At 49.8% G+C, this 24,704-nt stretch overlaps 13 protein-coding genes and 1 pseudogene across 14 annotated transcripts; 9 read left to right on the top strand and 5 right to left on the bottom strand.

Annotated features, from left to right (window-relative positions):
* Positions 1–111: 111 nt before the first annotated feature.
* P174DRAFT_388405 (ADP-ribosylation factor family protein) lies at positions 112–1,488 on the bottom strand. The gene is made up of 3 exons (XM_024823406.1): positions 1,418–1,488; positions 1,077–1,330; positions 112–1,020 (listed from the first exon to the last, which is right to left on the bottom strand). Exons 2-3 carry the CDS (start codon positions 1,123–1,125, stop codon positions 320–322), a joined length of 750 nt encoding a protein of 249 aa, XP_024682221.1. The 5' UTR covers positions 1,126–1,330; positions 1,418–1,488; the 3' UTR covers positions 112–319.
* Positions 1,489–1,777: 289 nt separating this feature from the next.
* P174DRAFT_511916 (uncharacterized protein) lies at positions 1,778–3,828 on the top strand. The gene is made up of 2 exons (XM_024831835.1): positions 1,778–2,059; positions 2,145–3,828. The coding sequence occupies exons 1-2, from the start codon at positions 1,975–1,977 to the stop codon at positions 3,710–3,712; spliced, it is 1,653 nt and encodes a 550-aa protein (XP_024682220.1). The 5' UTR covers positions 1,778–1,974; the 3' UTR covers positions 3,713–3,828.
* Positions 3,812–5,219, bottom strand: P174DRAFT_405701 (mRNA splicing protein PRP18). The gene is made up of 2 exons (XM_024824080.1): positions 4,195–5,219; positions 3,812–4,142 (listed from the first exon to the last, which is right to left on the bottom strand). Exons 1-2 carry the CDS (start codon positions 5,118–5,120, stop codon positions 3,950–3,952), a joined length of 1,119 nt encoding a protein of 372 aa, XP_024682219.1. The 5' UTR covers positions 5,121–5,219; the 3' UTR covers positions 3,812–3,949.
* Positions 5,220–5,423: 204 nt separating this feature from the next.
* On the top strand, positions 5,424–6,157 carry P174DRAFT_450601 (SAP18 family protein; the record flags this gene model as incomplete). The annotated part of the gene is made up of 3 exons (XM_024828953.1): positions 5,424–5,574; positions 5,664–5,899; positions 5,944–6,157. 3 exons carry the CDS (start codon positions 5,424–5,426, stop codon positions 6,067–6,069), a joined length of 513 nt encoding a protein of 170 aa, XP_024682218.1. The 3' UTR covers positions 6,070–6,157.
* A 359-nt stretch (positions 6,158–6,516) lies between these two features.
* On the bottom strand, positions 6,517–7,317 carry P174DRAFT_440885 (uncharacterized protein). The gene is made up of 4 exons (XM_024827163.1): positions 7,063–7,317; positions 6,969–7,004; positions 6,737–6,852; positions 6,517–6,669 (listed from the first exon to the last, which is right to left on the bottom strand). Exons 1-4 carry the CDS (start codon positions 7,079–7,081, stop codon positions 6,616–6,618), a joined length of 225 nt encoding a protein of 74 aa, XP_024682217.1. The 5' UTR covers positions 7,082–7,317; the 3' UTR covers positions 6,517–6,615.
* A 47-nt stretch (positions 7,318–7,364) lies between these two features.
* On the top strand, positions 7,365–8,740 carry P174DRAFT_440884 (glutathione S-transferase). Its single transcript, XM_024827162.1, has 3 exons — positions 7,365–7,747; positions 7,801–8,190; positions 8,251–8,740. The coding sequence occupies exons 1-3, from the start codon at positions 7,707–7,709 to the stop codon at positions 8,597–8,599; spliced, it is 780 nt and encodes a 259-aa protein (XP_024682216.1). The 5' UTR covers positions 7,365–7,706; the 3' UTR covers positions 8,600–8,740.
* Positions 8,741–8,934: 194 nt separating this feature from the next.
* ugd1 (UDP-glucose dehydrogenase) lies at positions 8,935–11,252 on the bottom strand (the record flags this gene model as incomplete). Its single annotated transcript, XM_024823405.1, has 3 exons — positions 10,693–11,252; positions 10,201–10,643; positions 8,935–10,143 (listed from the first exon to the last, which is right to left on the bottom strand). Exons 1-3 carry the CDS (start codon positions 10,964–10,966, stop codon positions 8,935–8,937), a joined length of 1,926 nt encoding a protein of 641 aa, XP_024682215.1. The 5' UTR covers positions 10,967–11,252.
* Positions 11,253–11,580: 328 nt separating this feature from the next.
* On the top strand, positions 11,581–13,014 carry P174DRAFT_370716 (glycosyltransferase family 4 protein; the record flags this gene model as incomplete). The annotated part of the gene is made up of 1 exon (XM_024822347.1): positions 11,581–13,014. One exon carries the CDS (start codon positions 11,581–11,583, stop codon positions 13,012–13,014), a length of 1,434 nt encoding a protein of 477 aa, XP_024682214.1.
* Positions 13,015–13,120: 106 nt separating this feature from the next.
* P174DRAFT_371257 (2-hydroxyacid dehydrogenase) lies at positions 13,121–14,164 on the bottom strand (the record flags this gene model as incomplete). The annotated part of the gene is made up of 1 exon (XM_024822369.1): positions 13,121–14,164. One exon carries the CDS (start codon positions 14,162–14,164, stop codon positions 13,121–13,123), a length of 1,044 nt encoding a protein of 347 aa, XP_024682213.1.
* Positions 14,165–14,762: 598 nt separating this feature from the next.
* P174DRAFT_430615 (uncharacterized protein) lies at positions 14,763–15,077 on the top strand (the record flags this gene model as incomplete). The annotated part of the gene is made up of 1 exon (XM_024825643.1): positions 14,763–15,077. One exon carries the CDS (start codon positions 14,763–14,765, stop codon positions 15,075–15,077), a length of 315 nt encoding a protein of 104 aa, XP_024682212.1.
* Positions 15,078–16,105: 1,028 nt separating this feature from the next.
* P174DRAFT_511908 (uncharacterized protein) lies at positions 16,106–16,958 on the top strand (the record flags this gene model as incomplete). The annotated part of the gene is made up of 4 exons (XM_024831834.1): positions 16,106–16,394; positions 16,461–16,529; positions 16,591–16,743; positions 16,804–16,958. 4 exons carry the CDS (start codon positions 16,106–16,108, stop codon positions 16,956–16,958), a joined length of 666 nt encoding a protein of 221 aa, XP_024682211.1.
* Positions 16,959–17,917: 959 nt separating this feature from the next.
* P174DRAFT_483996 lies at positions 17,918–18,252 on the top strand (annotated as a pseudogene; the record flags this gene model as incomplete). The annotated part of the gene is made up of 1 exon: positions 17,918–18,252. A coding segment is annotated over one exon (296 nt), but the record flags the coding sequence as incomplete, so codon positions are not given.
* Positions 18,253–18,257: 5 nt separating this feature from the next.
* On the top strand, positions 18,258–18,530 carry P174DRAFT_370158 (uncharacterized protein; the record flags this gene model as incomplete). The annotated part of the gene is made up of 1 exon (XM_024822318.1): positions 18,258–18,530. A coding segment is annotated over one exon (273 nt), but the record flags the coding sequence as incomplete, so codon positions are not given.
* A 4,039-nt stretch (positions 18,531–22,569) lies between these two features.
* Positions 22,570–23,472, top strand: P174DRAFT_388380 (putative HLH DNA binding domain protein; the record flags this gene model as incomplete). Its single annotated transcript, XM_024823404.1, has 2 exons — positions 22,570–22,806; positions 22,867–23,472. The coding sequence occupies 2 exons, from the start codon at positions 22,570–22,572 to the stop codon at positions 23,431–23,433; spliced, it is 804 nt and encodes a 267-aa protein (XP_024682209.1). The 3' UTR covers positions 23,434–23,472.
* Positions 23,473–24,704: the final 1,232 nt, after the last annotated feature.

Below are 24,704 nucleotides of genomic sequence, written 5' to 3'. Positions count from 1 at the left end.
TGAGGTTTTGAGTTCTTGGTAGCGTGGTGACTTGGGAAAACCGGGCAAGCCAATCCGTGAAGTTCGCGATAGCTTCATTTTCTGTTATCTACTATCGATAGCCCGTGGAATCGGAAGGTTGATGCAATCAATGTATGCACAGAACTATCTAGGTATCTTGTATAAACAAAGTCCTCCAGCGCCAAATCAAAACAAAATCAATCACCCAAAAAGAAGGGTATCAACATTCCGCTGCCGAGAGGAGCTGGTCCTGACCAAGCTGGCATCCAAGTGGCATCCAGCAGCGCCCTGCAATCACACCAGCATGCTATCACGAGCCTCATTTCATAATGGGAGGTCGTCCCTCCTTATTCCACTTGACTCGACTTTGGATCCATTCGACTGCTTCCCGAACCCCTGTACCCATCAAGGCACTGACAGGCAACACGCGGCTATCGCGGACTCCGCCCCCGGATTCACCCTCAAAGACCTTGCGCACAAGCCCTTCTTTGATGCGGACAACTTCAACGCAGTCTTCCCGATCTTGCTTGTTTGCTAGCACTAGAATAGGGACTCCAGCCACATCGGAGTGTTGCAACACCGATTCCAGTACCTGGCGACACTCGTCCAGACGTCCAAACTCGCTTCCCGGCGCATTGATCCCTGCCATTTCTTCGGTAACAGTGTCTCCTCCGGGCGCGGATGGGCCCGACAGCGAACCTGGTTTCCGATTCGACGGTAGACGGGTGATGTCTGGATCTTGTCCTACGTCCGTACTATCAACGACGAAGATGATGGCGTGACAACTAGAGTAGTAGCTCTGCCATAGATTTCGCATCGAGATTTGACCACCCACATCCCAGATCTTCAGGTACATGTCCGGTAGTGGGATCGTGGCGACATTCTGGCCGACGGTAGGCACGGTTTTGCCTGGGTTGGGAGCAGCGGCGCCATCGGGACGGGGTAGATAGAGGGCCTTGATTTGCGATAGGAGCGTAGTTTTCCCCGCGTTGTCTAATCCCAGGAGCAGGACGGAGTATTCTGAGCCCGTCTGTCAGCGACACACATGCAATGAGACCGAGGTGTATGATCCTTACCCTCTTTGCTGGTAGCGTAGAGGTATAGAGACTTGGCCAGATGATACATAGTTGCGGTCGGACGCCCTATGGAGGCCGGTCCAGCTCTGGGGAACGCAAGCCTCTAATTTCCAATCAAGAAAAAGGTAGCCAAGCCCTTGGTGAGACAATCATGGCAGCGCAGAGACTTTCGACCCCGACTTCCTGAATGTCTTCGAATCTTCCATCGTTCGTCCCTCCAACTCCCGGGCGACGATCCCCAGGATCCAGGACGCCTAGTAACGGATCATGCGTCAGCTGTGTCCCAATCAGGTAACTAGGGTATAGGGCCAATTGCCTAAGCCACCCTAAGCCCTACATACCGCATCTAGAAACAAAACCCCGCAAGCGGATCCCGAATTCGGCCAGCGAATCTCATGATGACTTCACGCTGTTTCGGTCAGCGCCGAGGAGCTGCATATGTCACTCTACTGTTTAGCCTATATCTCCGGTACATCGTGCATTGTGCACATCCAAACGGTCCGGTTCGGACTACGGAGGAGTTGCCCTCGAAAGCCTGCCTGGCCCTGAACAAGGCAGATGGCTCGATCAGGCAGGCTTAAACAAGGCAATCTGATTTCATTCGTAGCCGGACGCCACTCGGTGATCTTTGATTACTCCGTACCGTCCACTGGCTCAAAACCGTTCCAACTACTCACTAGACGCATTTTTTGTTTTGTCAGCGAACCCCGTTTATGGGCGAACCCCCAATCCGAGCCTCCATAAACTCCCCCATGTAATCACTACTAATCAGATTTTGACCTTGTTTACCTCTCCATGGCCTTCCAGTTGATCAACCTTCATCTGAAGGTAGTAAACAGATTCGCTGGTTCATCGGGGCCACAATAACCGTGACCGTTATCAAGCTGTCTACCATCGCATGTCTGATGCAGAATGCCCCACGCTGAAGCCGCGGCCCGGGGCACACAAGATGCCTGCAATGGAAACTGACACCATAATCATCGGTATGTCGCCATTCTTCAGGGGAATGAAATCGTTTCTCGCCAATCACTGTGGCCTCTTGATTGACTTTGACACTGCGATTGATAGGGAACGGGCCATCGGCTATGATCTTGTCATTTATTCTCCATGGTCATCTCCCGTATTATTCTATAAATCGTTCGCATCCCGACCCTCTACTCCATGCGAAGCTTAAGGACAACCCGGACTTACTGGATGCGGATGTAGCGGCTTTGACCGAACATTTCCATGCCTCTCGATTGTCGTACTCGACGCAGGCTCTCCCAGTGAATGTTCTGCTGGACACCCTCGTCCGGCCAAGCATCGATGTGGATGTGGGAGAGGGTGAGACCAGAGTTGACTGGCGATACGTGCCGGAAAAGGCCGTCCCACACTTGGTATTCGGCAATGCGCCGAAGGCCGGTGGTCAATGGAATGACAACCTGGTATTCGCTAGCTGGGATATTCAAACGTTGAGCTATGCGTCAATGCTGTCCTTGCCAGGATATTCCTTCGCTGAGCACTACCGCAAGGTCAATGGCAACGATCTTCCCGCTTTCACGCGGCCCACCAGGAGGGAGATTATGGACTATTTCAGCGACTATCCCGAGGCAGTTGGAATTGCTGACTCTTTTCAAAATAACGAGACTCTAAGCGGTATCACAAGGACTGCAAATGGTTTCTTCATTTCCTCCCACAATATTCATTGCAAGCATCTGGTCTTGGCGAGTGGGATATTCTCGGAAGTGCTGCAGCCCCTTCCGATGCTACAACCCCTACGATTTCTCCAGCCGACTCCGGGGATACCGCTCCTTGTTATAGGATCCGGCTTCTCAGCCGCGGATATCATAATATCTGCTCCGGCGGACCAGAAGGTCCTTCATATATTTAAATGGGACCCTGAAGGACATCCCTCTCCACTCCGCAGCTGTCACCAGCGTGCATATCCGGAATATGCAGGTGTGTATCGACTGATGAAGCGAGCTGCTCTTGCCGCAGAGCCAGCTACAGCCAAACGCCCCGGCAAACCAAAGCGGACGACATCCTCTCCATTCCTCGAAAGTCGGGCCTGGGATACAGTTTACGAGGGCCTTCCAAACGCAGAAGTGATTGCAGTGGATATGCAATCGGAATTTGCAGTGGTAACCTTTCGACTACCCGACGGAAGCACAATGGAACGAACCGTCCGTGGCCTGGTATATGCAACTGGTCGTCGTGGAAGCCTTGGCTACCTGGATAAGCCCCTTCTTTCCGAGGTTCTCGGCTGTCCAGGTGGAGCAGAACCAAGTCCCATCATATCGGGCAAGACATTGAGAGCAAAGGCCTTGGAGGATCTCGAAGTCGCTGATGATGTCTTTATCATTGGCAGTCTCACCGGCGACTCCCTGATCCGGTTTGCCTACGGTAGTTGCGTGCAGACGGCTGGTCGACTTATAAGAGCCCATACCGGGGATGATAAATCCGAGTGCAAAACGCCAACCTCTTCCAGACCACAAAGCTCATCTTTGCGTGTGATGAACGGCGTGGAGGGCCATGAAATCTACCATAACGGCGATTATTACCAGCAACTGGAGAAGGTTGATTCCGAGGCCACAACTCGGCCCCCCTCGAGTCTGGATGGCCTGTGGAGCTGGATGGTGAGGTTTTGGAGGTCATAGAGTTATCGCGCACATATATATATATATAAGCATTAGATATTCCAGAGCTCTATTAGAGCTCGTTGCGTAATAGTCGTCTATATCCTCAAATATATCATTGAACATATTGTATCAGCATATTGTATCACCATATTGCAGAGCACATGGCAGTAATTCAGGAACAGGCTAGGTTACAGGGTATATATTATCATTATCATCACTAGGTTGGCAAGTCTTCACCCGCAACTACATCCATCACTAACCCATAATCTGCAGTAGATCATCCGGAGGCCAGCGTGTCTGCGCAAAGCTCAAGCAGCGCTTGATACTCTGTAAGAACTTTCGGGTAATTTCGTCACTGAGGATGTGTGCCTGTTGATCACTCTGGTGCAGCTTTTCTCGGGCTGATCGCTCGTGGATACCAACCATAGTCACACCAATAGGCCAAGCTCTGTACCGAATTGTTAGAATAGACCTAAATGTAGAGGTAGAGCTTCACTTACGCTTTTCCGATACTGACGCGTAAATATGCGTCGTTAGCATCAACATATCTCCGCAATTGAGCCTTGTGCACGATCTCCATAATGGGCTCTAATAGGTTGTCGTCGATGTCATTCTTCTCGAACTTCCTGAAGAGCGGCTTCAAATTTTCCCTCGACTGAACCATCGCATTGTAGGCCTGACGACCGGTCAGACTCTGCTTGACCGATACATCCCGTCGTGCGAGAGCACGCTCCCACTCCAGCAGCACCATGTTGAAATACGAGGCCAACTGCCGGAACAAGAACTTGCGACCATCTGTATCCTTAGGAAGAGTGGTTGGAATCTTCATGTCCACCTCCGATACAGGTTCCAAGGTAGTAGGGATAGGCCCGTCCGTCACCTTAGGCTGAGGTGTCATCGACCGACGGACAAGACGGCGGTACCGTCGCAGACGGGCAACATGATTCTCTCCAAATAGACAGATAGGCTCCTTGAGGTCGCGAAGTTTCTGGTTCAGCTCCTCGTCCGGTATATCAGCCTCTTCCTCTCCCAGAGTCGACTCATCCTTCTCGCCGGCAGGTGGCAGTTCAGGTAGACCCAGTCTCTTCCTGCGCTCTCGTTCTTTCGCTGCCTCTTCCTCTTCTCGCTTCTTCCGGGATTCCTCGGCTAATCGCCGTCTCTTCTCTTCGCGTTCGCGTTGCCGCTCTGCTTCTTCCTCTTCGAGTTTGCGTTTCTGAGCCTGGCGCTCCTCGCGTTCGCGTTGTAGGCGCTCCTGTTCTGCATTGTAGGCGGCAATTCTGGCAGCTTCGAGTTCGGCTCGTCGGACGTATTTCTTGTCTGGGGTTTGGGTGGGCTCCTTTTTCTCTGATCCTGATGATGTTGAGCTGGGCGTAGCGGAACTCTTGGCCTTGGAGATTTCCTTGGCCATCAAAGATGCGAAATCCATGGCTAAGTTTGAACGGGCTCTGCCACTCGCTAATTAGGATATCACAAGCAATCAAAAGATGTGCGTATAATGAGAGTTGTGGGAGGTGTAAAAAATGATCTTGAAGCAGCGGTGGTGCAAGCGGCCAGATTCGGCGGGCGAGCTTCTTTCCTCCGCCAGATAGCTCTCGCTCTCGTGACAAGCAACACCTCAACCACCAACGTCGCCAGCTTGCAGCCCCATGATTTAAAAATCAGACTACTCGTTTACTGCAATTCAGAAAGTCATATCTTACCTTCCACTATCGCGTGACAATTCACCATCATGGCTGCTCGCGATGCGCCCAAACCGCAGATCGACCGTCAAAAGACCACACCTTTCCACCTGAAGCTCTTCTACCGCGTGGACTCCTTCCACCCACTATCCGACTTTGCCATTCCCTCATCGCCATCTTCCTACAATGGGCCGACCAGCGGTCCTAATGCGATTCGAGCTCGCTCCCCTCCCCCAGCGCGACTCCCCCGCACCTGGAAATCTACACCTGGCAGTCCTGCACCCTACGAGAATTAACCCAGCTCCTCACCTCGGCATTACCATCCCTCCTGCCCGATCCCGCCGTCGGGACACGCATATGCTTCCGGCTGATCTACCCGGACACCAAGGGCGCCGCGACAATGGGCGGCGACGCGCGAGGGCGATACCTGAGCAAGGACATGGGGAGTGTGGTCGTTGGACCGAAGGATAGTCCGTACCGGGGCGAGAATGACGACGAGAATGGGGCCAGTGCTGCGTCGGGGCCCGTGCGCTGCGGCTGCAGGGTAACGATGCGGACAAGGCGCTGCAGGACTTTCGTTTCGTGATTGGGGACTACGTGGATTGCGCGATCCTGCCGCCGCTTGAGGACGGCTCTGTTGCTCCGCCGCTGATTACAGGGCGAGGGCCGGCGAGCGGGCCCGTTGGAGGGGCATGAGGGCGTTCCGTGATCCGGGGTTTGGACGGCCTGGTCGTGGGAGAGGGGATCGGGGGATGCCGTCTGGGGATTGGAGGCGTGGTGAGAGGCTACCGGATGGAGGAGGGCGCAGTTATGGTGGGGACCTGGGAGAAGGGGGTGGGCGCCGTATTAGACGTGCTCTAGTTGTTTCTTTTATAGCTTACATGGAGTTTACGGTAGGAAAATCAGCTCAAGTCTACAGTTCCGGGAGTGCATGTTCTTGATACCGAGCAATTGACAGGACGTATTGCGTCCAGCCCGCAGTTCAGGAGACGCATGCCCTACGTCTGCATTTAGAAATTTCGAATGTAATCGATCAGTCCCCGAGAAAGGGACCGGGGTTTTGGCTCATTCAAGAGGAAGCAATTGAACAAGAAAGCGAAATGATGCGGTATATTCTAGTAATAGGTACAAGGCCAGCGGGTCGGCGCACAACTCGATTTCGTACCCGCCCTTTCCATACTCTCTGCGTCACAGAAACAATCCTGTAGAGGTCACCTCACTCAACATAAATCAACGGACAACCTAATATTCGAGAATGGTATCGCCTTTCCTCTTCCCGCGGAATTCATATTTGCCCTGTTACAGGTCAGTCAATCGGCGTGTTCTTCGCTTCTCCAAAACCTGAATATTCGCAAGGACATACATCTGTCTTGTAGGCAATGTAGCCCAATGTACCAGGGATCGCAATCATGTAGATGAACGACAACCAGGCATGGCGCGGGGTCCAGCGGAAGTACTTGTATCGGTTTGCGGTGAGTTCTGCACAGCATTAGTCGTTGGCATATAGGTTCTCGCGCATCTTGTCACAAAATCAAACGGCGATTCGCGCTATCTGTTGATGGGCTGGAGGGTAGGAGTAGGACGGAGAGATGTACCGTAGTATTTCTGGAGGGCCGGGTCAAGGACCAGGGCTGTGGAGCAATTGATCAGTATTGAGGTAGATGGTCACTTTCGGGAACAGCTACTTACACTTGCTAGGGCCGGCCATGGTTGCGACGTCAGCAATTTCAGGCGAGGCCGAGATACTCGTCTGATGGTGATGGTGATGGTATCCATGAAGTTCAAGTGGGCGGTCACCTGATCTTGGCGTGCTGAGTCAGCTGGCTGCAGAACTGAGGCCTGAGATCGCGGGCATCTACTCGCCCCCGTCTACAACCGCAGTACCGCCAGTACCGCCTAGAATGCTACTTGGAAATTGGTGGTACAATATCATCGTTGTGGGAGCAGACAGCTACTGATTCACCGATTTAAGGCTCATACTAGCTATATGACTGAAAACTGCTATATGTACAGGTGATATGATCTGAATTGACCCACATATGCATCGATGACGCCAGCCTTAAGATTTTCACGGGGGTAGATGCTTGGCCGAGGGATTCATCCGAGGTTGAGCTCCAACCTGCGATTGTTCAGAAACAGGTCTAGAAGTAGTGCCGTAGATCCTGAGAGAAAGTGCAGATCAAAGATAAAGACTTGTATCTTCTGTTGCCCACTTAGCCTTTCGGTGCTCTCGTCCATATTCTGTTGACACGACCAGCTTCCGTAGACCAGCATCATTCAATCTACTTCCTAAGTTCATATATACACCTATCAGAGAGTCACTCAAGAGCAAAATGGCAGACGCAAACAAAGGTGCCAAAATCACCCTATACTGGTACATTCCCCCGGTTACCACCATCAACACAGAAAACTAACACTGGCACACAGGCTGGAACATTCCCGCGCCCAGCGCATCCTCTGGCTCCTCGAGGAACTGCACCTCACCTACGAGCTCAAGACCTTCAAGCGCGGTGCCGACATGCTAGCCCCAAAGGAGCTCAAAGACATCCATCCGCTAGGCAAATCCCCGGTCATCAGCATCGAGACCCCCGGCGCCCACAAGCCGCTGGTTCTCGCCGAGTCCGGGCTGATCATGGAGTATCTGTGCGATCATTTCGGGGGCGACAGGCTCAAACTCATCCCGCAGCGCTATGCCGCAGGCAAGGAGGACCAGGTAGGCGGCGAGACCGATGAGTGGATGCGGTATAGGTACTACATGCATTACACGGAAGGCAGCTTCATGCCGTTTTTGGTGATGCAGTTGGTGATGAATAGTGAGTTTCTTCTCTGCGGTGTTTCTGGTTTGATGGAAGTGGAAGTGATGCTGACACGGCCCAGGCATCAGGAACGCCCCGTCCCGTTCTTCATCAAGCCGTTGACGGGCATGGTCGCGTCAAAGGTTGAGCAGGCGTTCGTCACGCCGAACTTGACCTCCCACTTTGAGTTCCTTGAGGATCAGCTGAAGACTGCGCCGGGAGGCGGGCCTTACCTCTGTGGCAAGGAGCTGACTGCTGCGGATATCATGATGAGCTTCCCTCTTATTGCGTCCTTGGTTAAAATGCCCGATCTCCAGGCTCGGTATCCGAGGTTGGCGGAGTACACGGACAAATTGCAGGACATGGATGGATACAAGAGGGCTGTTGCGAAGGTAGAAGAGATAGAGGGGTCGTTCTCTGCGTATGCGTGATTGAGATTCCTGGGTCCGGGGATTTCAAGCTGAATATCTTGCTGAATATCATGACTTTATGTTTGTCAAAGCTCGACTTATTGGATATAGGCATTTGTCGCTGTAAGAACAAAATGTCAACAATAATAATGGATAAGTACAAAAATTCGCCAAGTCATCGTTGCTACTGGCCTCTGTAGCAGACACTGAAGCACCAAAGTATAATTACACCAGTCTAGACGGTATGTTCTCGATAAGTGTCGAAGCTGCCACATGCAAAAGAAGGACGAAACACGAAAGAAAGCAAGATAATGAGGGGTATCAATTTGCAACAAGCCTTCCTGAAAAATTCAGTGCTAGATGTCACAGTTCAAAGGGTCAATGCCTGATGAGATGACAGCCGGTCGTCTTCCAACGGCGTCCACATAGACACCGAGTTTCTCCATCTCATGAACATCCAGGATTCCGCGTCCATCAATGACCAATTTCGGTGCCTTCATGTTGTATGCTATGCGTGCCCATTCTACAGGCTCGGTTGCAGTGGGATAGCTGGCTGTTGAACGGCATGCTGCACAGGCATCCTCGCACGTTTCTTGAGGGGACAAGCGGTATGACAGGCCGTTGCATGACCAGATTTCCTCCTCTAGATCTTTGGATATTATGGCTTTGGGAGGAGTGTTAACAGCCTTAACCTCTGTCTTCGGTGCAAAAGAGTTTGGCTTCGATTTGGTCGGCCTGTTCCGAAATTGATCACAGTCTGAAATGATGAGGACTGCGTCGGCTTGAGAACAAGCTTGGTACGGATCGGGAAAGACTTTGACTACCCTGCCGTCCAAGGTACCGCAGACACATTCAACCTCCCGCATGATGTCCTTTTCAAGGCAGAAGGGATCAAAGATCGCAATCTCCATGGGCTTTTCTTCCAGCAGCAACCGGATCACGTCAGCTGCCAAGGACTCTCGCGTGTCGCCGGTGTTCTTCTTGAAGGCGAACCCAAGCATGGCGATCTTTCGTCCGGTCAGGTTACCATCGAATCTCTCGATGACCTTCCTGGCGAACCGGTTGCGTTGCATTTCATTCATCACATTAACTTGGCTCCAGTAGTGAGCCACATCTTCCAAGCCCAATGACTCAGCGAGATATGTCAGGCTGGCGATGTCCTTGCGGAAACAGGAGCCGCCAAACCCGAGTCCTGCTTTGAGAAATTGTGCTCCAATTCGGGCATCCAGACCGATAGCTTGAGCTACTTGATCGACCTCAGCTCCTGTCTTTTCGCAGATAGCACTGATAGAGTTGATGCTGCTGATTCTTTGGGCGAGCATAGCGTTGGCTACAAGCTTTGCGAGTTCCGACGACCATGCGTTGACCTCTAGGATGCGCGACGAGGGCACCCAAGATGAGTAAATCTGTGCAAGAGTGCGCGCTGCGTGGTGTCCGGATGGTGTTCCAGATGATCCGATGAGAACACGATCGGGTGAGATGAGGTTCTCAATAGCCGAGCCCTCGGACAGAAATTCGGGGTTCGACAGCACCTCGAACGGCACACCGGGTCTCAGGGTGGCCAACTATACATCGTCAGATTGGATCAACGAGGAGCAGGCAGATGGGTCAATAGCACGTACCATGTTTCGAATCCGCCGCGCAGTGCCACAAGGAACTGTGCTCTTCTCGACGATGATTGTGCCTGGTTTTGCAATGGCTATCTGCCGCACAGCCTCATCGATAGCTGACATATTTGTTGCTCGACCAGCGCCCAGACCAAACGTCTTGGTGGGTGTGTTGACGGCAAGCATGATCATATCTGCTCGTGAGATACTAGTCACCGAGTCACTTGTGAAGAAAAGGTTTGCGCGCCGCTTTAAGCGCGTTGCGTTGATCTGGGACGTAGTCTCATGATTGACAATCTCCGCTCCATCTCTCGTCACTCGGACGACGTCGATCAAGCCCGGTTCATGTACCGGAAGGTGTGGTGACTTCCACTTCCGAATGCGAACAGGGTCTCGGTCCAAGACTTCGACTGATATCGACGGGTTGTACAGCGCCATAACAGCTGCGGTTGGCCCACCTGCAATAATGAGACTTTGCACCATTGAGACACAATAGCACAAGCATACCGACGTATCCAGCGCCCACCACGCAGATGTTCTTCACCTGTCCCCAGGCCGGAAAGCTTTGTAGTGAAGCAGAGCCAGGAGAGTGCATGAAATGCGACAAAGCCAGATCCTCCATCCTAGAAGCACAAAACAGCGGACTTGAAGAAGGGGTTGTAGGGCGCGTCGAGCCATCATATGAGCTCGCATCTGAAGTCCCTGCAGGAGACAACGGGAGATCCATTGCGACTGCTTGAGTTTCTGCAACCATTTCAATCATGACTCCCAGTTCGACCATCGTAAAAGTCCATAAATTCACTGCAGAAACGGGCGCAGAGCGTTTATAGACTTTTACCTCCCGGCTTCACCCTTATCGAACCCTCCCCCCAACTCCATCGAGGGGCCAAACATTTCTGTTTGGTCCCCGCGTGCCTTGTCATTGTTGCCGCCATCCTCCTAGCGCCTCAGATGATCGTGCAAAGCAATAATAACCGAAGGTTCATGAGTGTGTAATGGACAGTAGAGTCGATCGCATGGATCCCCAAAGAGCTTGACTGCTGGGTGCACGCGGGGGATTCGCGGACTGCCACTGGTTGGGAGAGGAGAGAGTCTCGCAGCGGAGGGCGACAAAGAGTTGACCCACGTGCAGCCACCGCGGCCTCCTACACGAAGCATTGCGCTCTGGCTTCAACGTTGCAATCCGGCACAAGCACTTTCTTATCTGCTGTGATCGCCGATGATTGCACCATTTGACTTTGGATGGAAATACTGCTTTCGGCTACTTCAGGCTCGCATCATGCTTTTATGCGGGCAGGTACTGCCAGGTAGATCTGGGTTCTGGGTTACTGACTGGGTTATTGCTCTACAGAATATTATTCGACCTTTGGTGCGCAATACTTCATTAACATATAAATGGATAGAGAGAGATTTCCTCAGTCTCTAAAAGGGAAGAAGGTGCTGTTGACCACCGAGTCGCTTGGTCCCGTCAACGGAGTCAGCCGGACAACAGGCAGTCTGATCGACTATCTTCGTCGCAATGAGGTCGACCTGATCGTGGCGGCACCTCAATTCGCAGGTGCCCAACAGGCCGAGCAACCAGTGGCAAATTTGCGACTGCCAGGTTATCCTCTCCCGTACAACCCAGATCTGACGCTGGTGTACCCGTTCCGCCTGAAAGATGTCTACAAGGAGCCCGTCCAGCCGGATGTTGTCTATGTGGCGAGTCCGGCGTCCTTGGGTTTCCAGTTACTACTGTACCTGCGGCAGCTCCGAAACCCACCCGTTGTGCTGCTGAACTTCCAAACCGACCTGTCAGCATACAGTGAGATCATCCTCCCAACTCCCTTGAGTCGGTGGTCTGTTTGGTTGCTGGCAGTGGTGCAAGGCTTCCTTTTTAGCAATCCCGCTGTGCATACCATCTTCTATCCATCATCATGCATCTTAGACTATCTGAAGAAGGCCGGCGCGCCCTTCAGACGAGCCGTCAAATTGGGCCGAGGCGTCGATACGACCTTGTTCAATCCCTCTCGTCGCGACGAGGCCTATCGGAAGGAGATTGCGCCTAATGGAGAAATCATCCTTGTCTGCGTGTGCCGACTAGCCCCAGAGAAAGGATTCGAATTCCTGGCCGTGGCAGCAGCCAAACTCGCGAAAGAGAAGCTACCGTTCAAGCTTTTGATTGTCGGAGGAAACCGCAATCCGGAGGTCGAAACGAAAATCCACCGTCTCTTTGGTCATGTCAAAGATCATGTAGTTTTCACAGGCTTCATGACTGGAGGACCACTGGCTCGTGCATATGCCTCGGGAGACATTTTCCTGCACTGCTCGATTACTGAGACTTTCGGGTTGGTGGTGCTCGAGGCAATGGCCAGCGGGCTGCCTGTTATCGCACGGGACCAGGGTGGTCCGTCCGATATTGTACGCCATCAAGAGACTGGATACTTGGTCCCTCCAAACGACATTGAGACATTTGTTGCTCTGGTGCGACAGGTATCGCGCGACTCTCAGCTTCTGTCGTCCCTGGCTGTGGCCGCCCGCGCATATGCAGAAGATACGACATGGGAGAAGATTAACCGCAGGGTCGCCTGGCAGATGGCAGATGCGGTTGACGACAGAGAGCAGGCAAAACGAGGTCAACTGGAAGGCCAGGGTAGATGGTGTGCTGCTTACGAAAAAGCCAAAGACAGAACCATCATGGCGCTGGTTGAGAGACTCCGACTTATTGCTGCTTTCGGGTTTGTGTGCTTTATGTGGATGATCTCGGTCGTCCCGTTGATCATTCACGGGAGCCGTATCATTCCAAGGGGTCTGGCACATATCCGCGGCCTGGTCAGTTTGCGTAAATGAAATGTACGTAATGAGAAACCGAAGCCATAATGCTTGATTATGAATAGGTTCTTGCCATAGATGCGAGAAGCGAATACCCAAGTGCTTGATGCGACTCCTTCCCAACTCATAAACGAACAGGCTCCGTATCCCTCGTAACCAGTAGATGGCCTTCACGCACCAACGAGTTCTTGCATGTCCGCTTCAATACAAAATCCTGCAGATTGCCCAGCGTGACTCCCGCAATTTCACTCAGGGCCTCCTCCGTGAAAAACGCCTGATGCCCGCAAACAAGCACATTGGGAAACGTCATCAGTCGCATCAGCGTGTCGTCATGGATAATTTCAGCCGAATGATCATTGTAGAACAGCGAGCCCTCCCCCTCGTACACATCCAACGCCAGACCACCGAGATGGCCCGCTTTGAGCGCCCCGATCGCAGCCTTGGTGTTGATCAGCCCTCCACGGGATGTATTAACCAGCAACGCGCCCTTCTTCATCTGCGCCAGGGTCTCATCATTGATAATATGTCGCGTGCTCTCCGTAAGAGGACAGTGGAGGCTGACCACATCGCTCCGTGACAACAATTCAGATAACTCGGTAAACTCGCCGTACTTTTTAAACTCATCCCCTCCGAACGGATCATACGCCAGCAGCTTGCACCCAAACCCATGGAAGATCTTCGCAAGCGCCAGCCCAATGCGCCCAACACCCACGATCCCCACCGTCTTCCCGTGCAGCGTATGCCCCAGGAACCCCTCGAGATTGAAGTTCCCCTCCCGCACGCGGTTGTACGCGCGGTGGGTCTTGCGGTTCAGAGTCTGGATCAGCGCCACGGCGAATTCGGCCACGGCTTCGGGGGAGTAGGACGGGACGTTGGCGACGAAGAGGCCCAGCTCCTCTGCGACTTGTAGGTTGACATTGTTGAAGCCGGCGCAGCGCAGAAGGATGGCACGAATGCCGTATGCGTGGAGGGACTTGAGGACTGTCGCGTCCAGAGTGTCGTTTACGAAGGCGCAGACTGCATCGCTATCTTTGGCTAGTGAGACCGTCTCGGAGGATAGAGCGAAGGAGTGATAGACGATTTCGCAGAAGGATGCGTAGTCTTTCTCGAGGGCGCCGTCGAGGAAGAGCTTGTCGTAGGATTTGGCGCTGAAGACTGCCACCTTCATTTTGATTTTTTGAGTTGAGTCAAGACGTGGGATTTCGGAAAGGCTGAAGAGTCCTCTCTTCTATGGTGCAAGAATGCAGCATAATTGGTAAGCTGTAAGATGGCATGATGTGTTCGTCTTACTGTGCCTCTAAGCGGATGACGTAGTGCATATTCGTGAGGAGACAATCGATAATATATAACCACTCTTCGCTAACCGTATTTGGAAGATAAACAAAGAACAAGGTACGTTTCGAAGAGTTCAAGAAAGGACAATACTATCCCGTGAATATCGGCGACGTCTTGGGTTCAAAATACCAGATCATTGGTAAGCTGGGATTTGGGGTTATATCCGCAGTATGGCTCGCTCGTGATCTCGAGCAAGGCAGTGCTGGTTCCGTTTGCTCGCGACCAAGACCAGCTAATATGACGAGAAGCCATCGATATGTGACACTCAAGGTATATACACGCAATGAAGCCAACCAGGAAGAGCTCCAGATTTATAAGCATCTGAACCAAGGGAACCCATCACGTCCTGGCTATGCTCATGTGAGAAGAGCGCTAGATATATTCACCATTCCTCGTCCCGGAGCGGACCATCACTGTCTTGTTCAAAACCAATGTGGGAGAGTTTCAGGGATCTACTATATCGCAACCCTAATCATCGATTTACTGAAGATCTACTCAAGACTGGTCTTATGCAAGAAAAACTTGCATATCAAATCAAGGACAGCCTAAGAAGAGGGTGGTATGATGGGACCGGCCTGAACAAGGATGAGTCGTGCATCTTCCGAAAGTTCCGAGTTCCGTCAAAACAAGCGTGGAATCCTGAATCCCTCCCGCCTTGGTGGTGCCCACCTGTCAGCTTGTTAGCATGCTCCAATGCCCACTCGTACATTACTCCGCACTCAGTCTATATCAAACCGCCGCAATAATGCCGAAACCTTCAGAAATGGAGCAAAAAAGGACCACGAGCTATAAGCCAGGCGACTATAGGCTGCATTGGAAGGGTTCTCCGCCAAGGTGTTTGGTCTTTAAACCCTGAAGAGTTCGAGGTCTCGCAGTTTCGCACTACTGAAACATAATAATAAGCCACCATTAAGCTTGTTCAATTGTTGCAGGAGGAGAAGCTTCGGCTTTCTGAACGTTCATGATCCATAAGTATTTCCGGCAGTCTGACCGTGCAGTGTAGCTGCCGGATAATGGCCGAAGGACTCTTGATTCAGAATCCTCCGGCAATGCAGCCCCGCATGTCCTAACTGAGTTACATGATGAGTTGGATCCAAGTAGGGGTCCAAGCCATGCACCTTGGCAGGCGCCGTGGCGATTTCAGTAACAACCCCGGAAAATCTCTGGGAGTTTTAATGGAAGTAAATTCCAGTTCCCTCCACTCGTTGGTTAGAGATGCCTGTTCTCTCTTAACCAGCCGTATGTTTAGTATGCAGTATGTGCTCATACATCCGGTCTAACCGCAGAGGAGATCCTTGGTGGAGAAATTTGAAACATTTATGTCTTCAAGCTTTCCTCCTCTGGTTCAATGAGTATACAGCCCAGAACTGATTTGGAAAGGGGCCCGCGGACACTCAAATGACGTTTCTTAAAGTCCGGATTTGTGTCTCATTTATGGAGAATATGGCAGTTGAATAGCGTCATTAGTCCACCTATTGGTGTTTTTTTGTTCCCAACCCCCCTGTCTCAGGTTGTTTCGACTTGATAGATGTCTCACAACCTGAATCATAAATGGCGGAGAATCCCACCGCATATAGACATGTCGTATCCGTACTATGACACAGTCCGGCGAGAGGGGATCAGAGGACTACGATTCAGGGACTGAACTAGAGATCAACAAACTCACCAAAGAAGAGCTATAAAATGGCTTTGCTGCTCTTCCGAGCAAAGACAAGAACAGGATCACACAGTCCACACTGAACGTACAGTCATATACTTCCAAATCACTACCACCATGCCTTCCATTAGCCAGCTCCTCTCTGCTGCTCTCACAGCAGGAGCCTTTACCGCTGTGAATGCGGCTATGGGTCCTGCCTTTAGCACTGGTCCTGTTGCTTCCAACTCCTTCATCCGCGAAGCAACCTCCACTCTCGTGCTGCCCACCCTTGTCGAAAACAACAGGGGAAGCCTTTCCCTTTGGGTCGGCATGGGCACCTCCAACGGAGACTTGATCCAGTCCATTACCGACAAGTGGCAATCCAATGGATGGAGTGTCTATACCTACACGCTCCTGAAGACTGGAGGTTCGTTGATCTATCATGACACGTCTACTACCTGAACCATCAATGGCACTGACGCAGTCTATCTAGAGAACTCGCAGTACCCTGTGCAGGGCGAGAGCGCGCCCGCCAACCCTGGCGACCACGTAACAATGCACTGTAAGCAACAGCGACATCTCTCCGCCTAGACTCTGGACACGCAGAACTAAACATCCTCCAGACAAGTTCGATGATGCTTCTGGCAACTACACGCAGACTCTTTCCGTGAATGGACAAGTCGTTTCCACACTCTCCACCAGCGATGGACATGCCCAGGGCTGGGGTAGTGCTGTAGAGTGCGCCGCAACCGACTGCGGCACCGTCGGTGCTCACTGTAAGTTTACACGCCAGCTCACTGTTCAAAGCCACTGGTTAACATGCACTGTACCTTTAGCCTGGATCGACACCAAGATTATCCTGGACCGCGCAGATCCCAACTACAAAAACACGAACTACAAGGGCCAGGGCGTCACCGGCGAGATGTCCACTTCCGATGGTGGCAAGACCTGGACCGTTAGCACGATTCAAATCCCTCAGTACACATTTTGAGAGCGAGCGGCAGGTCTACACTGACGGGGAATACCGGTAGTAAAGCATAATTAGGTTGCTCTTTAAAGCGTTTGCCTGTATAGCGAATATCTAAACCACTCTTAGTACGTGACCTTCCGAAGAGCAGTATCTAGCTAAGAGAGTCCTCGGCAGCGTACTTCCGAGTAAGTAACCGCCTAAACCTATCAAAAACACCGATTGTTTCATCTATGTTTTAGCTTGCCCATTACGGAGTCAGTTCCCAATGCAGCAATTCTGCAGAAGCCCTATGATTTTTGCTGACAGTTAGGGCAGGGATGCACCGCGCAGCTCCTTACTCGTACAACCTGTCCAGCAGCTTGGTAGTGGCTGGGAAATGTCAGTAGTAGGGTAGGTATGGGAGGATGAATAAACTACGGCTAATTTGATCCTTAAGTCTTATATCCATATCCAATCCACTCCGCCGCCCTGCGGGGGAAAAGGAATAGCCGCACTAGTTGATGATTAAGAGAAAATAGGTAGTTAACTTATAGAAGACTAGAATATCTAATCCCATGAGGGCCATGACAAGGTTGGGTACAGAGTCTACAGACCCTAAACTCAACAATTATTAAAGAATCTCCCAAGTTAAATCAGTACAGAAGGCATCAAGCTAATATACTCTAATTTCATGAGTATGTGTTGAGATATAGAAAACAAATCTGAAAGTTCAATTATCTGATATTCCTAGTCCGAGTATTCCTTGCTATAGATATGAGATAAAGATAGCAGTAGACTAGTAGCTTAATTTAGGGTTCAGTCTAGCCTCCCACTTTATGGCGGCATGCTGGATAATTATATCAGCTAGACACTTCCAAAGCTTTAAGCTCAAAATGCACACCTAATGTCTGTGAAATATGATCTCCTCTCCTTTTATAGATCTACAAGGCAAGCACGTGATTTACGCGCCGGCAAATCTCGTAAGGCTGAAGCAGCAGAACGATGGAAGTCGAAAGAAGCGCCGTGGATACGAGGATCCCCTGTCCCGTCTAATAACGAGTACTGTGCGAATCAATGGACCTACAATGATTACACTGTCGCTGTGGTGTACGCCATTAGCTTTGAGATGAGCGCAGTCCACTACATGCTCGACAATGAACGTCCCCGTTTGCCCACCAAGCAGGGCGATTCAAACCTATACGTCCTGGGCAAACTCAGCGGTCACAATGTCGTGATTGCCTGTCTTCCAGGTATAAAAGGGAAAGGAGCCACAGTAATTTTTACTAATAATATGTAATGTACATTCCTATTATTTAAATAGTGGCTTCTGGTGGGCATAGAGGTGGTGTGCTGAGCCCAACACACGACATCTGCCTCGGCAATATTGTTGTGAGTATGCCCGACAGTTCGTCCGGTGGAGTAGTTCAGTATGACCTAGGGAAGGATGAAGAGGATGGCTTCTCCCTTAATGGATTCCTCTGGCCACATCTGGCCTCTTCGAAATCTAGAGGACTATTCAACTTGGCGACTATTATTACTGTGCGATGTTTCCAGGGCAAGTGTGCAAGATGCACTCGTTGCTCGACATTGCGCCGAGATAGCGATGCTGAATAGACTCGTGATATCAACTGGCAGGCAAACTGAAAGACTGAGCTTGGCATGACGTCGGGACATCCAATTCATGAGCATGGCAAAAAGTCAATTACGGCTTTTGATTGCTGACCAGAGACTCGGAGGCGAGGACCATTAGGCCCTTCCTAGCCCTAGATCAATGGGACTTGACGGTCATATCCCATTGGCTATCGAATGAATTGCTTGTGCGGTGTCGATTACTTTACGTCCAGATGCCTTCCAAGTCTGTGTCTACCTTGTTGAAGAAACTACGTGGAAACTTATTCGTATTCGGCAGAGGATAAGACGCCTAAGCTCGGGTATCCTGTCGATCTGGGGATTGTTATGGTCACCAGAACAAGTACTGCAATCAAAATGATGATGAACTGGTCCGCTGTGTGGCATTACATTGCATAGGTGTTCATCATTCCAGTTACATATACTATAAATAGGCCGTGCATTGTAGGCCTAATGCTTTGCATCGTAGCAGCAGAAAAGCTACAGGGAAAGCAGAAAAGCTTCCTGCACTTACATACACCAGTCAGTCTTTGAAGTTCACCGCGCACTATGCAGTGGCATTTTGAAGCGGTCGAGCTACCTTAGGCGGGGAAAGGCTTTGTATATGTGGCAAGCTAATTTTGCTCTTTGTTAGGGTTTTGGCCTTGAGTAGATTCAGTGTGGAAGAGCCCCAGCTGGACGTTGCTGAGTAAGGGGGTAGAATGACGTGTAGATCCAAACAGAGTGACATGACCTCACCAGAAGACATGTCATGTCACTCTGAAGATATGCTACTATACCCCAAGAGGCGTCCCCCGTGTCAAGGAAATCTACAAGGCATTGGCAGAGGTAATGATGACACAGCCCATTGGTTTCTGAGCTTGAAAGAAATGCCGATGTAGATTTTCTTGAACTGACTGCTGGAGCAAGTATATACAAGCTAGGTACAACCATACATTCATGAAAGACGATCTGAGGTAGAGAGTAGAGAGTAGAGACTTATCCCGGCCCTTCTGAAAATAGGGCTTTATTGGAAAGAGAGCCATAACCTAACGCAGCCAGACTCAATTCTATGTGTATTGGAGTCTGTACTCCGCCGAGCTCACTGATGACGCCTGCGCCATGCACAGCAATATTGTAGGATCAAGTCGCATTCAAGAAGGCTTCACAATCGATATCCTCTCTTTGGAAAAAGAGTGCACCAATTCCCGCTTGACTGTCCGATAATCGTCGAATGATTCTTCGTATGTTTTGAGAAGTTGCTGTTTCTCTATAGATGAGAGATTACTCCCCCATGACTCTGCAAGGTTCGCCGTGGCCTCGTTCTTATTTATCGGAGGCCAGGAATGACAAAAGATCATCGGGACTCCGTGGTGATCGTGAAAATGGCCGTCATGGTGGGCGTCATGCACTGAAATAGGTGCTGATTCGGCCTCGAAGACACATTTCTCGGATTCTCTAGGCTTCGATTTAGGAGCGTGGGCGAATAGGCCGCTCTTTGCAAGATAGCTGAAATCCCACGTCATTCTGCTTGAGGTGAAAACGCGGGGAAATTATTATTCAAGACAAACATTCATAGGAGGCTTATAGCTGGCTTAGCTAGTAGAACTAGTGTTTCGACGCAGAGAAGCTACAGGGCTTTTAAGCCTGAGCTAGAGAAGGAACTATCCAGTCTAAGCTGTCAACATAGCTTTCCTGGGTACAAGTTAGAGAGTCATCATTCCATATCTAACTTAAAGATCCAGCCAAAAGCTGATCTTGATGATTCATAGAATGCTACAATCGGGTATGCTGCGAGATATGCTTTTTCTAACGAACTGCTGGTTCTCTGTGAAAAAAGAAAAAGAAAAAGAAAAAGAATAAAAATAAAAAATTAATAGGATGGCCGGGAACTCCGTATGACAGGTACCTGCCACCCACAAGGGTCCAGATCATGAACATGCATTGGTCAAACAGCTTTTGAGATGAATGTCACTGAAGTGTGTTCTGCCACATCGAGGGAGAAAGCGTGAGTGTCATTCTCTAAGTGGTGGCTAGAACATACCTCCCCACATTCCTGTCATAACCATCCAGCAAAGAAAGTTCGTCATACCCATGGTAGCTATTTTGACGGCTGTGTTTTCCAGCCGCTTTAAGCCAATGCGAACTTTTAGGGTCCTGGACTGTCACTTTCGCTCCATGTGTCTGGGGCTTCAACGTTGAGTATATTAGAGGATTGTACCTCTACATAAGACACAACTTAATAATCTGCATCAAGGAGAACCTAGGCAAGCATGTATGCATGTATTATCATCGCATTGAGCCATCTTCAGGATCCGAGGAGGGCAGGCCGTCGACTCCCTTCAGAATCGGACGGTTTCAGATGGTACACAGTCAAGTCATCTGATAGAATGAGATCCCTAGAGAAGGGAATTGAAAATTGCTGGATCCCTGATCCTGATGAGGATCGTTAACGAACTTGGAACCCAATCGCAGCGATTCTCTGGCTTCGGCCCTCCCTCTCTTCCTCACTACACGTTCGGGTTGTGTCGGTCGGTGAACCACTCCATCCAACGAGTATCTGACTAATCAATTGCCCTATGGTTACAGTAAGGAGTCAAGTAGGTTCATTCAAGGACGACATTTGACATTTGAATGACACGCGAATTGAGCCTCATTGGTCGAAGCCCTACCTGACCATCTGGTTGAGCGTCTATTGGACGGCTGAGGTTTCCGGCCATAGTTGGTTAGGCGCATGTATACCGCCACCCATGGAAATCCAACGTTGCTGATAGTTACCGAGTGAATGGAAACTATCAACTATCAACCTTATCGGAGAGCTTTTTATCTAGACAGTTGCCAAGACTGAACCGTGAACCAGAATCCCATGGGCAACCAAATGAAGAGTCAGCTTAGTCAGTATTATTGCGACTGTGAGATCACCGGCAGTGTCAATCGTTCGATCCTCTGATGATGAAAGATCGTTTGAGCCATCATTCAGTTTAGTTTGGCTCGGTCTCTGTCAAACTTGATGGCTCTCCTCTAACGCCAAGACATGAATGTCAAAAAACGATCGCCAAGCCCTTGATGACACCCTCGGCAAATCTGATTTGACAGACACTGGGGTTGCAGTCAGATGGCCGCTCCGGCAAGTTCTACCGAGCCGATCTAGGTGCGCCGATTGACATGTCTAGGCACGACATGTGAGCTTCATTGGTGGAGGTTGATATAGACGCCGCTGCTGAGAGGATGGTGGTTGGTAGATCTTTCGGTCGATGATACATGGAGCTGATAGTCTTGGTGCTGGCCATATAGGCGTGGATAGATTTTTCAGGCGGTATACATTCTTCTTCTGAAATTGAGAGAAGATTTCACGGAGATCTCCTCGCGAACCATCCTTACTTAGTGCAGAGGACGAGTCACTTTTTCATGTTTGGGAACAGGAACCTGAACGTGGATTAGAAAAGGGCATTCCCTAATTCTAAGCTGGTGGATAGGACTAGAAGGAGAACCTTACAGCTCCTCGCCTCGGAAACACTAAAATAATGTTAAGATAGGTTTGAACTTAGAATGTCACTTATCCTGTCTGGTTGGGTCATACATGACATAGCTTTCCCTCAACCCTGGGAGGTTGAGGGTCCTTCCTAATTTGCAGCAACGTCAAAATGTCGACCATCTGTTCTTCAACGCCTCACGCTCGATCTGGCTTGATTACTATTGGTTAGCATTCAGCATTATCCCTGGTTAATACTGGCACATGTCGATCCCCAGGTAGGCCTTAATGACACATGGCGTCATGAAGCTGAATTAGGATTTCTCAACATCACTTCCGTGGCAATACTTTTGTATATGTATCTATCGTCCTTCTCTCCCTTATTCAAGCTCTAAGAAATCATTATAGATCGACTTTCTGCCTACAACTATGAATATGTGATCTAAGGCAGCTGCCTTGTTTTGAAAACTATTGCCTACTGCCATCAGAATGGATTATTACAGCAGAGCCAGTGCTTCAATATTGTGGCCTTTTCAAAGCAACAGTAACATTTGCTTCCAGCAGAGCTCTGGTATGGCTACATATCCCGACATATTACCAAGTCCTCAGGATGACAACAATACCATTGATGCATTTCAACTGAGGAGCATGCTGCCAGAGACTATCCCCCAAGATTCCACCGGCAATATGGTACTGGATCCAGAAGACATCTTCCCTGACGAAATGGCAGGGCAGCCAGAAAATGTCAAGTTCCCTACTTATATCAGTGCATTTAGGGAAACTGCCGTCTCTTCTGATCTCCCATCATCAGTAAGTTATCAATTAATCCAATCCATCTTTTCTTCTGTTCTAACCTGCGATATGATGTAGGAGGTCAAAAGTAAGACCCAACTGTGGCCACCAACTTCTTGCGCGCAACAATCAGATCCAGCCTCATCTGACAATTCAACCTCAGGCACCACCGCACCAAGCACCTCAACTGATTCCATGAGTCGCATAGCCAATACCAAACATAAACCCCATAACAGAACTCCACAGCGGTCAAGCCCCAGATCCGCTTCTCAACAAGATCTTTCCCTAATCACCGGTGTACTATCTCCATCGCCCTCATCAACTCCTACTACCAGAAAAAGTGGAACTTCATCTGCTGATCCTCAAACGATCAAGGGCCGCAAAGCCGCCAAACGGGCATCCCATAATATCATTGAGAAGCGGTACCGCACCAACATGAATGCCAAGTTTACCACCCTAGAAAAGGTCATAACTAGTTGTCGGAACAAACAAAAGGTCTCCAATAACAGGCCGTGCTCGATGAAAAAATGTGAAATCCTCACCAGCGCAATTAAGTGTATTCAAAATCTGGAGGAACGGAATGCTGCTCTGAGTGAGGACGTGGCATTCTTAAGAGAGCAGCATCGTCTGCTTGGTGCGATGTGAGGCCTGTCAAACAGACGTCTTGCGATGCTGGTATCAGGGTTTTGCTATTTTCTAAACAGTGTATAGTAGGGATTTGGCGTTGTGATTGTATTAGTTGACTTTGACTTAGCGGCTTGCTGTACTACTAATATTACCAAAATCTGATAATCCAGGAATGAGTTAACCTGGCAACCCTCTTCATCAGCACTTAGCCTAGGAGCGGTTATAAAGAAACTAGAGTCTCTAAGCTTTACCAGTAGGTTAATGTTCTAACTTTAATGAGGAAAGCCTGAAGAAGCCTAAAAAAAGATTAGCCCTGGTTCATTCCGACCTGCGTCATCAAAGAGCGCCTACTGGCTACTGGACTTATACCTGGCATGACCTCTCAGATGGGGCAAGATTTAAGCAAGTTCACTTTCAATATATGATACCGAATGAGGTTAAGACATTGAAAAGTTTAGGTGTAGAAACAAATAAGAAGACTGAACATGCAGCAGCTGTAGCGGCTGCTGAATGTGTTGCCAAGTTGATATAGGGTTAAACATGCCATTTGTCAGTTGCTCGATCACTGTTAGAGATGATAGCCAGATAAGAGCAAATCCAGTATGATCACAGTCCATCTACGGTGAATGGCAAATGCTAGGGTTGAGAAAAATATCATATCTTCGAAGTTAAAAAAAACCTGAGATGGGATTGCTTTTCATATCCACGTCTGCTTAATCAATAGACGTAGTAAAATCACTTCCCGGCTTCGAGTATTCCTTAGGACGCATTACCCTATGATAGTAAAAGGATTGATGGCATAGAAGGAAGTACAGTATGCTGCTTGGGGAAATATCACATGAACCTTCCCGGGAAATCAATGCCTTACTTCTCTTGATAAAATGTCAGCTTTTGAGTCCTATATACGCCGCTAAATAAGAAATCCAAGAGGGAATAGTGCGACCAGATGCTTTCTATTATTATTCTCTCGTCTAATATTACTCTCATTAAAGTAACGAGTGATCTAGACTTTTATTTATGAGCTGTAGAGACAGTTATACTTGGAGTTGTATACTAAGGGGACGGTACTACTCTCTTGTCTTGTATCATTTAGGGAATCTTTTCGAACTATTATGAACCCTAAAATTTCCATGATACATATATCTACCAGTCTTCTATGGTACTGTCTGTGGTGGGTAGTCTTCCATCCATAGCAGCCTACTGTGTCACGCTCATTCGTAGGATGACTATGAAAGTATTTAAAACGACATACTAAGCATTGGAAGTGAGAAAATCAGAGTGAGTATGCA

This window comes from Aspergillus novofumigatus (genome assembly GCF_002847465.1).
Source record: "Aspergillus novofumigatus IBT 16806 chromosome Unknown P174scaffold_4, whole genome shotgun sequence".
In the NCBI taxonomy this organism is placed as follows: domain Eukaryota; kingdom Fungi; phylum Ascomycota; class Eurotiomycetes; order Eurotiales; family Aspergillaceae; genus Aspergillus; species Aspergillus novofumigatus.
The sequence above is the reverse complement of the archived record's forward strand: the minus strand, read 5'-3'. Positions and strand labels throughout refer to the sequence as shown.

What these genes read in the sequence shown, in the direction of transcription:
- P174DRAFT_511916 (XM_024831835.1), top strand. Translation starts at nt 1,975, where the DNA reads ATGTCTGATGCAGAATGCCCCACGCTGAAGCCGCGGCCCGGGGCACAC. An exon ending in AACTGACACCATAATCATCG is followed by an intron (nt 2,060 to 2,144) that starts GTATGTCGCCAT and finishes TGCGATTGATAG; the next exon opens with GGAACGGGCCATCGGCTATG.
- P174DRAFT_440884 (XM_024827162.1), top strand. Translation starts at nt 7,707, where the DNA reads ATGGCAGACGCAAACAAAGGTGCCAAAATCACCCTATACTG. An exon ending in GCCAAAATCACCCTATACTG is followed by an intron (nt 7,748 to 7,800) that starts GTACATTCCCCC and finishes ACTGGCACACAG; the next exon opens with GCTGGAACATTCCCGCGCCC. An exon ending in CAGTTGGTGATGAATAGTGA is followed by an intron (nt 8,191 to 8,250) that starts GTTTCTTCTCTG and finishes GACACGGCCCAG; the next exon opens with GCATCAGGAACGCCCCGTCC.
- P174DRAFT_405701 (XM_024824080.1), bottom strand. Translation starts at nt 5,120, where the DNA reads ATGGATTTCGCATCTTTGATGGCCAAGGAAATCTCCAAGGCCAAGAGT. An exon ending in CGCGTCAGTATCGGAAAAGC is followed by an intron (nt 4,143 to 4,194) that starts GTAAGTGAAGCT and finishes AATTCGGTACAG; the next exon opens with AGCTTGGCCTATTGGTGTGA.
- P174DRAFT_388405 (XM_024823406.1), bottom strand. Translation starts at nt 1,125, where the DNA reads ATGTATCATCTGGCCAAGTCTCTATACCTCTACGCTACCAGCAAAGAG. An exon ending in CTACGCTACCAGCAAAGAGG is followed by an intron (nt 1,021 to 1,076) that starts GTAAGGATCATA and finishes AGACGGGCTCAG; the next exon opens with AATACTCCGTCCTGCTCCTG.
- P174DRAFT_440885 (XM_024827163.1), bottom strand. An exon ending in GGCCCTCCAGAAATACTACG is followed by an intron (nt 6,853 to 6,968) that starts GTACATCTCTCC and finishes AATGCTGTGCAG; the next exon opens with AACTCACCGCAAACCGATAC. An exon ending in ACATTGCCTACAAGACAGAT is followed by an intron (nt 6,670 to 6,736) that starts GTATGTCCTTGC and finishes GACCTGTAACAG; the next exon opens with GGCAAATATGAATTCCGCGG.